Below are 9,302 nucleotides of genomic sequence, written 5' to 3' on the forward strand. Positions count from 1 at the left end.
CGTGATCCGACGCTCTTATAAGAAGGGCGGTTTGGACCGTCCTGCGATTCCCGCAGAGTTTGGCCGGTGGCTTGCCGAGCAGACCTGGGGAGAGACCTGGGACAAGCCAACTGCTGAGGAGTTGTTGCAGTTGGTGGTTGGCCCGGCTGGGTAGCCGGCACCAGAGATATCATCGTCCCGCGTACCCGCTACATCGCTCGGTACCTGGTACGGGAGGGTGCTGTCCAAATCCTGCGCGTTTTCATACGCCCAGACGGTCACCGCGAGGTTGCCGCGAAACTCGGCAAAGGGCCTTCGGAACCACTGCAACTGCTTACTGGGCCTGCGAGGCGTGCGCACATGTCCCGTTTTCTCTGAGTCGGAATGAGCTCCTTTATAAACACGCGCTCATAAATCTTCGCTCGAATTCGTCGCTGAAGATCCGCCAAACGAATACAGTTGTCGATATCTTATGAGATATGATATCTTATAGGATATGCATTCTATCGTTCTCGACACCTCTGTGATTGTTGGCGCGCTGAGAAGCGGGCAAGGGGCTGGAAATGCATTATTGCGTGAGGTGGCGCAGGGCAATTTGGAGCTGCTGGCCACGCCGGCCTTGTTCTTCGAGTATGAAGAGGTCCTTAAGCGGGCGGAACACCGGATCGTGACGGCAATGTCAGAGGATGCGGTGGATAGATTTCTTGCGGCCCTGGCCAGTGCCTGCCGACCAGTGGAGATACGGTATCGATGGCGCCCACAGTTGCCAGATGCCAATGATGAGATGCTGTTGGAGGCCGCGGTCAATGGTCAAGCCGATGCGCTGGTTACCTACAACCTAAAGCACTTTCGAACCGCTTCGGTTCGATTTGGGCTCCGGGTCATGCAACCCGGAACATTCTTGATGGAGATGCGAGATGGCTAAAAAATCCTATCCCTTAAAGCTGCCTGCTTCCGTGAAGGCGGCTGCTGAGCGGTTGGCCCGCGAAGATGGCGTCTCTTTGAATTTGTGGATCTCGACGGCAGTGGCCCAGAAGGTAGGGGCGGTCGAGTCAGCAGCGGATTTTTTCTCGCGTAAGGCGGGCGAGGCGACGCCGGCCGACTTGCTACCGTTTCTCGACAATGCTGCCGATGAACCCCCCGTGCCGGGCGACGAAATGCCCGAATCCACTCGCGCCTAACGCACTTGACTACCTTTAGTTGAGCCGCAAACAGGCGATCGCGCAAGCACAGAAGACTTAAACAGTATCTTGATTGCTCCCCTTATCAGGGTGCCGGAGCGGGGCGGTGACACTCCGCGCCGTCCGGGTCCGCGCTGACCCTCAGCGCTTTTTTAAAGCAATAGAACTCCCCAAATCAGTACTTTGAATGGCAAAGATTCGAAACATTAGATAGGCGCACTGACCTGAGAGTGGAGCGGGGGCTGCCCTGGCTGGGGGCCGCTTCAACCGCCCTGGGATTTAGGCACGTTATCTGGCCCTGGAAACTGAGACAGCACCGGTTGTCGACTAGTCGGTGTTAGCTGTATTACAATGTACACAACCTAACACAACAGAGCCTGCCATGACATCAACTATGTCGATCCGACTAGAGAACGCAATCAAGGAGCGACTTGAGCTGTTGGCGAATGCAACTGATCGCAGCAAGTCCTTTCTGGCGGCGGAAGCTATCCGCGAATACGTCGAAAACAATGAGTGGCAGATCCGGGAAATCCAATTAGCGCTCAAAGAGGCAGATGCCGGCGACTTTGCATCGGCTGAAGAGGTGGCCGACCTAGGTCGAAAGTGGGCGTCGAGTGCAGGTTAAATGGTTGCGCATGGCACTTAGGAATCTCGACGAAGAAGCTGCCTACATTGCTACTGATGACCCGAAAGCGGCGCAACTCGTTGTCGAACGCATCCTCAACTCGGTCAATTCACTCGTTGATCAGCCTAATCTGGGTCGCCCAGGCCGAGTAGCCGGTACCCGAGAACTCGTCGTGGCTCGTACTCGGTACATCGTGCCGTATCGAGTGCAGGGCGACGTCGTTCAAATCCTGCGTGTTTTTCACACGTCCAGACGCCGGCCGCGAAGCTGGACATAGAGAGCCCGCACTATCGACGTTTGCTCGTTTTGTCGCGGCAAACGGCCCGAACTAAATCAGGCGCCCCCAAATCTAAAGGCCCTCAGTAGGCCGAATCGTTCGATCTAGATGGACCGTCTTGCCCTGTTAGCATGTTGATAATGACTATTATCAAGGTAATATAATTAAACCCTTCCAGAAAAGATCGCGTTTCCATCTCTGTCCCACATCATGGTTTGATGCTTTGACAATCAATGCCTTAGCAAGCGGTTTGGCTTCATGCACGCACGGAGCGGTTTTGGAGGCGAAGCGTGGCTGATCCCGTTCATGCCGATGTGGCTTCGGAAAGCGCCGCGATACCAGCATCGCGCGGCCGGGGTCGACCGACTGGCGCGAGCGAAGCCTTCACCCGGCAGACCCGCCGCGTACACGTGGGGCACTTCGCGTTTGTGCGCGCGGTGATTCAGGGGCTATCCGTTGAGACCAGCTTTAATCGCTACCTGAAGATGGACGAAGACGGGGAAGGGCCACGGTCCGGGGTAGCCACGATCCGCTGGTTGCGTTCAGAGTTTGTGGCCGCGGCGCGCAAGCAGGCGCGACCGGGCACTGCTCGATTGTTGGCGATCGATGTCAGCCAGATTCCGACGATCCCTGCCAAGCTGCCGGATGTGGATGCACGCGTGGCGAGAGATGATTTTGAAGACGTGAGTGGCTCGGGGGTGCTGCGGGCCTATGAGCAGTCTCACCTCGCGCGGCCAGGCGACAAACTCAATCGGCGTGTCCGCTTGATGGATAAACAACTTCAGGCGCTGACCTGGTTGGAGCAACTCATCGCGCAGCGCCCGCAACCGGGCGACGGGTGTGGGGCATGGTTCAGCGATCGGCTCGATCGCCAACTGGGCGCGGCAGGCATCTTCACCCTGGCGCAACTGGCCGAACACATCAACGGCCTGGGTCGGCACTGGTATCGCTCGATTAAGAGCATCGGGCCAACGAAAGCAAAAAGGATTGAGGCGTGGCTACGCGAGCACGGCACCGAATTGCGTTTGACCCTGGGTCAACACGTGACGGTGGCGCGATCCCGTTTATATCCTGAAGAGCTGAACCAACTGGTGCGGCCCGCGACAGCCCTGCGCCCGTTAGAAAAGTTTATCGTGCCGGTTGAGCTGGATGGCAGCCAGGGCGCGTATCGGCAACCCCAGTCGCGATGCCTGATGCGGGCGCGCAATGATTACGATGCGATCCTGGCCTGGTTGCAAGCCAAGCCGGCGATGTCGCCCGAAGCCCAAGAAGCAAAACGCCGTCGGCGGGGTAGGGCGGCGCCGGCCACCCAAGCTGCTCAAGTGGGCGGATTCGTGGCGCCGGACGCTTGGTTGTCGATGCTGTCACACACCCAACGCGCCTACCGGAAGGAGGCCGAGCGGTTCTTGCTCTGGGCGATTCTGGAGCGGGGCAAGCCGCTGTCCTCGATGACGACGGAGGACTGCACCGCGTACCGGGATTTCCTGGCAAACCCACCCCTTGACTGGTGCGGCCCGAGAGGGCGGGAACGATGGTCGCCGCTGTGGCGACCTTTTGAAGGCCCGCTGTCGGTGAGTGCCAGGCGCCACGCCACCACCATCCTGAAAAACCTCTACGGTTTTCTGACGGCGCAGAACTACCTGATGGGTAACCCGTGGTCGGGCGTGGCGATGCCGCGTGCCAATGGGCGCCGGTTGGATACCTCACGCAGTTTTACTGAAACTCAGTGGCTGTTCATCCTCAAGCAGTTTGAGGATTGGGACCAAGCACGCCCAATTGGAGTCGAGCAACCGGAGAGTGAGTTGCGGCTGCTCTTTATCCTCAATTTTTTGTATACGACCGGGTTGCGACTAAGCGAAGCGGTGCACGCGCGGGTGAGTGATCTCCGCTGGGTGGAGTATCCGCCTGGCCAGGGACAGCACAAACCGACCGAGGGTTGGGAGCTCACGGTCGATGGGAAGGGCGGCAAGCTGCGCGAGGTAATTGTGCCCACGGCCATCGTTGAACTCTTGAAGCTTTACCTAAAAAGGCGGGGGCTGGGCAGTGACGTCAACAGCGCCAGTGCGCAGGCGGCCTACTTGTTTGCGCCTTTGCAGCAGCCTGGTGAAGCAGCCCGCCGTTTATTGGGGCAGGGTGCAAACCCCGACCCCACGGCGGGGCTAGCCGAGTCCACACTGTACTCACTGCTGAAGCATTTCTTTAAGCACTGCGCGGGTAAGTTGATCGTTTCAGATGCAAAAGAAGCAGAGCGTTTTCGGCGCGCCAGTACCCACTGGCTTCGGCACGCCCACGCCAGTCATGGGATCGCAAAAGGGGTTCCGTTGGAAGTGATGCAGGCCAATCTTGGCCATGCTTCGCTGGCGACAACAACGGTGTATGTGACGACTGAAAAGGCGCGCCGTATGCGGGCGATGCAACGGGCTTGGCGGTAACGTGTTGGATTCAATTAGGCTTTCGCGATCTGCCTACGAGACAGTTGCTGAGCGGAAAAAATTATATAAAACAATAGGTTGGAAACATAAGTCCAATCATGGGGCGTATTATTTCGAGGGCGGGTCAGAACCGGTTCACTGACCCCGGAGACTGGGAATCCATCCATGACTAACAAAAACAACGACTTAGGACTGCTCGGGCAGCGAATCAATCGTTGGCTGGATCGCGTTGAAGCACCGATAGCCGGCCTGTACGAGAAGTGGCGGCGGTTCTATGACCAGGCACTAGAACCCAACGTAGCGGAGGGCAGGAGTCTTATTCGTCCCCTGGTGTTCTTTGCCGGGCTGATCGTGGTCGGTCTGCTGGTGGCGGGTTCGCTGTGGTTACTTGCGGCCATGATCGATGATCTGTCAGGTGCCTCGGAGGATCGGTCCGAAGCGGTTCGAAACTGGGCCTTTGTATTCGCTGGGCTTATTGGTTTGCCGCTCGCGCTTTGGCGATCATCCGTGGCAGCGGAACAAGCACGCATTGCTAACCGCCAAGCCAACACCGCCGAACGCGGTCAAGTGACCGATCGATTCAGTAAAGCGGTTGAGCAGTTAGCCGCGACAGTCGAAGAGGACAGCAAACTTGAACCGAATCTGACCGTAAGGATCGGGGCGATTTATGCGCTCGGTCGAATTGCTAAGGACTCAAAGGACGACGCTCAGACGGTTTTTGATGTGCTTTCCTCCTACGTACAAGCTGTTGCGCCAATTCAGGAGAAAAATGATGGAGCACGGCATACACTCACTGATCTAGCGCTCGAGCTTAGAGGAGTACCGCCACGGGCAGATATTCGTGCGATCGCAAAGGTTTGTCGCGATATTAGTCCTCAGGTTGATGTTCAAATCGACTTTTCCAATTGCTCCCTTGCGCGTGTTGATTTCTCAGGCGCAAAGCTGCGGAGATCGAAGCTAATCAACTGTGACCTGCGTTTCGCGCGCTTTGCCCACGGGGACTTTTCCGCAAGTCAATTCGATAAGAGTCTCCTAGACGAAGCAGAGTTCATGTTTACAAGGATCCGGAGCACCTCATTTTTCGACTGTCTCCTCTCAGGCGCTAAGTTCAGGCACGCTGACTTGACAGGCGCAGTTTTGAGGGAGGCAGAGGTTCGAGGTGGAAAATTCCATCACGCAACCATCGCTTTGGCAAAGCTGATCGAAGCAGATCTTTCGCGAGCAGAACTACATGGCGTAGATCTCGACTCCGCCGATCTTGAGGGCGTGAAAGGGTGGTCAACCGTGAAAGGCAAAGACACCATCCGGAACCTCGATAAAGCAAAAAACGTCCCCCCAGACAATGAAACCAAATAGCCTCGCCGAGGCAGGCTTGCCGGGCCTCGATGTCGAAGAATGGCTCGCCCTCAAATTCTGGATGATGGGTGCCTCAGCGCTTAGCGCGATCAAGCGACTGCCCATTGACGGTAAACCGGGAGGGGTTGAACCTCATCACCACCTGGCGCAGCTTAAGACGCGAGCCATTGCCATCGCCCGCGCCAATGAGCGTCACGAGCTGGTCTCACTGCTACGCAATCCTCAGCCGGCCAGTGAGAAGGCGATGAAGCGCGTTCGGGAATCGCTCGACACCATCAAAAAGCTTCCCCTGCAGATCACCCCAAAGGCGGATGACAGGCTCACCAAATGGACACCCGCCCGAGCGGCTAATCCCCTCATCAGAAGCGGCTGCAAAACGATCAGCGAGTTGAATGTGCTCGCCGTCGATCCTCGATGGCACCAGAAAATCCCGCGCCTCGGCCGCACCGTTCGCAAGGCGTGCGAGTCGCTACTGGAAACGCTCAAGAGCAACCACCAGCTCACCGTCATCGAACCCCGCAAGCATCTGTTGGGTCAGGCTTGGCGGTCACTGGTGCCCGGGACGGAATTGTCACGTTGACCAACGATATGGCATGGTTCAGGCATGAAAAAAGCTAACAGTTACCACGGTCATCGTTTTCCGCCTGAAATCATCAGTACAGCCGTTTGGATGTACCACCGGTTCGCCCTCAGTTTTCGGGACGTCGAAGACCTCATGGCGCATCGTGGGGTGATTGTGTCTTACGAATCAATTCGCCGCTGGTGCCTGAAGTTTGGACCGCAGTACCAACGGGTCTTGAAGCGCCGCGAGTCGAAGGGTGCAGACCAGTGGTTGGTTGATGAGATGTACATTCAAATAGGTGGTGAACAGTACTACCTTTGGCGAGCTGTTGACCAAGATGGAGATGTTCTAGATATCTTGGTGCAGCGCCGCCGCAATCGTGCAGCCGCCGAACGCTTCTTTCGAAAAGTACTGCAAAGACAGGGTAGGGCGCCACGGGTCATAGTTACCGACAAGCTCGCGAGTTATCCAGCGGCGATCCGAACGGTGCTTCCTGAGTCAGAACACGACACGCGATGTTATGCGAACAATCGCGCAGAGAGTTCACAACAGGCAACTCGCAGACAGGAGCAATGGGATGGACTCCTCCTCACCCAGACTATCCGGCGTCTATGCGCCAAAATGGCCAATGCAAATTAGCCATTTACGTAAGATGAGAGGAGCCCGAGATGAAGATTACCCGAATCGGAGTGGACATTGCTAAATTGGTATTTCACGTGCACGGTGTTGATCGTCATGATGCCAACCAATGGCGCGCAAAGCTAAAGCGCAATGAATGGTTGGACGCGGTGTGTGAGCGCTTGGAACCAGGCGCTGAGGGAGAGCGCGCAAAACCGTGGGAGGTAGCGAAATCTCGATGGGCCGGTTACTTTAGCGGTTTAGACCTGGTCAGGAGATATCTCCATGCAAATGATCATTGAAGCGCGCCTGGAAGGCGCCGATGTGGATGCCAAGGGCATCATAATTCCCCTCGGCTCCATCGCTCGCCACAACGACGACATTGCACAGCTGGGACTATCCCTGGCCGAGAGCAAGCAGCTGCTCGCAGCCACTCAAGTCGCACTGATGAAGATTCAGGCTGCATCCTGGATTGATCATGAACGAGTCTGCCGTTATTGCCAAGTTCCGCTATTGCGCAAAGATTCTCGCAACATTGTCATGCGAACCGTATTCGGTAAGGTCCGACTGAACAGCCCACGTTTCTGGGCATGCGATTGCGACCAGGCGGATCAATGGGAATCCCGAACAGTCAGTCCGTTGTCACGCGCACTGACCAGGCGTGTAACGCCAGAGTTAGACTATTTGCAGACTAGGTGGGCGGCGTACTTGCCCTACAAAGCTAGTACTGCATTATTAACTCAGGTACTACCGGTAGACGAATGCATTTCCGCCAGCGGTAGTCGAAATCGCATTCAATCGGCGAGCCGCCAGATTGAAGCCCGAATTGAGCAAGATATCGACAGGCTGTCATTGGTTGGCGACACTCACAACCCAAAAGAATCGGGTCGCGTGAACACGATCAGTGTTGATTCTGCCTGGGTCCGCCACTCTCAGCCGACACCGGGGTATGGGCAACACGTTCATATCACCGCCGGTCGGGCTACTCTAGATGACGGCAGCAATCGCGTTTATGCGTTTGTGGGGCGGCGGATCGCGTCGCGAGCGGACAGGCTCGACCAATTCCTTGGCCGATGCGGTGTACGTTGGGATGAGCGTGTGACTGTCGTTTGTGATGGAGCTAACGAGTTTGCGACGGCAATCCGGGGCAGCCGTTTGGCGCGAGGTCAGGTACTGGACTGGTTCCATTTGGCGATGAAGTTTCGGGCAGCAGAGCAATCAGTAGTCGGATGCCGGCATCAAGATGGACCAGACTGGGAATGGATCTCGGCGCAGATAGCGAGCGCCAAGTGGCTGGTCTGGCACGGCAAGGGGCGGCGGGCGATTACTCGGCTCAAGAGCGTTCTAGGTGAGCTGGAACGATGGCCTGGTCAAGAATTCTCTACGCTGTGGTGGAACGTCAGTAAGGCTAGATCCTATGTCAGGGGCAATCGCCAGTACCTGGCAAACTATGGCGCCCGGCATCGAAAGGGTTTGCCGATCAGCAGTGCAATCGCAGAGTCTGCCGTTAACCAAGTGATCAGCCATCGTATGGCCAAGAAAAAGCAGATGCGTTGGTCGGAGAAAGGCGCGCACGCGATGGCGCAGGTACGGGCTGCGGAGCTAAACGGCGAACTGACACCGAGCACGTACGGTTTCCTGCCTCATGCATATCAGTTCGATGAATGGAAACAAGCGGCTTAGTGGCGATGGCATTTCGCCAATTCAAACTCCCACACTTTTGCGCGCTCTCGTTCAAACAGCTACCCTGGCGGGGGCAACGTCAGAACCTCCACCGCTTACTCAACGAAAAACCCCCACACTTACCTGCAGTGCTTCATCGGGGGATTACCCAAGCCTCCAACGTGCCGCACCTAAGCTATCATCCGACTTCTGTATTGAGCCCGCTAGGCGAGTGGTAATCCACCGCGAATACGGGACAAGCGAAAGTAATGTTCGCTACGCTTGCAAGCATCACAATGAAAGTGGTTCGGAGAAACGCTATGCCTCAATTCCAGGGGATTGTTTTGAGCGGAGGCGGATCTAAGGGGCCGTATGCCCTTGGAGTCCTACTTGCTATGCATCAATATCATACTGAGCGCGGTAAAACGGTCACGAATTTCTATTGCGGAACTTCTGTAGGTGCATTGAATGCGACCGTTGCGGCACAAGGATCGCTTGATGAACTGACGTCACTCTACCGCGATTTGAGGACGAGTAGCGTTCTGGGTAAGAGTAACTCTAAGGTAAGCCGGCTTCAGCTGCTATGCACGAGTTCGCGAAAACCGTATCG

General features: G+C 56.4%; 4 protein-coding genes across 4 annotated transcripts; all 4 read left to right on the forward strand.

Annotated features, from left to right (window-relative positions):
• The first annotated feature begins 475 nt into the window (after positions 1-475).
• CHC_T00002910001 (hypothetical protein) lies at positions 476-904 on the forward strand. The gene has a single exon (XM_005714240.1). The coding sequence runs from the start codon at positions 476-478 to the stop codon at positions 902-904; it is 429 nt and encodes a 142-aa protein (XP_005714297.1).
• Positions 905-1,542: 638 nt separating this feature from the next.
• On the forward strand, positions 1,543-1,785 carry CHC_T00002911001 (hypothetical protein). The gene has a single exon (XM_005714241.1). It carries the CDS (start codon positions 1,543-1,545, stop codon positions 1,783-1,785), a length of 243 nt encoding a protein of 80 aa, XP_005714298.1.
• Positions 1,786-2,547: 762 nt separating this feature from the next.
• Positions 2,548-4,494, forward strand: CHC_T00002912001 (hypothetical protein). The gene is made up of 3 exons (XM_005714242.1): positions 2,548-3,124; positions 3,170-4,110; positions 4,162-4,494. The coding sequence occupies exons 1-3, from the start codon at positions 2,548-2,550 to the stop codon at positions 4,492-4,494; spliced, it is 1,851 nt and encodes a 616-aa protein (XP_005714299.1).
• A 1,960-nt stretch (positions 4,495-6,454) lies between these two features.
• Positions 6,455-7,051, forward strand: CHC_T00002913001 (hypothetical protein). The gene has a single exon (XM_005714243.1). It carries the CDS (start codon positions 6,455-6,457, stop codon positions 7,049-7,051), a length of 597 nt encoding a protein of 198 aa, XP_005714300.1.
• The last annotated feature ends 2,251 nt before the right edge of the window (positions 7,052-9,302 follow it).

Source organism: Chondrus crispus, genomic scaffold, assembly GCF_000350225.1.
Source record: "Chondrus crispus Stackhouse genomic scaffold, scaffold_160, whole genome shotgun sequence".
Lineage (NCBI taxonomy): Eukaryota > Rhodophyta > Florideophyceae > Gigartinales > Gigartinaceae > Chondrus > Chondrus crispus.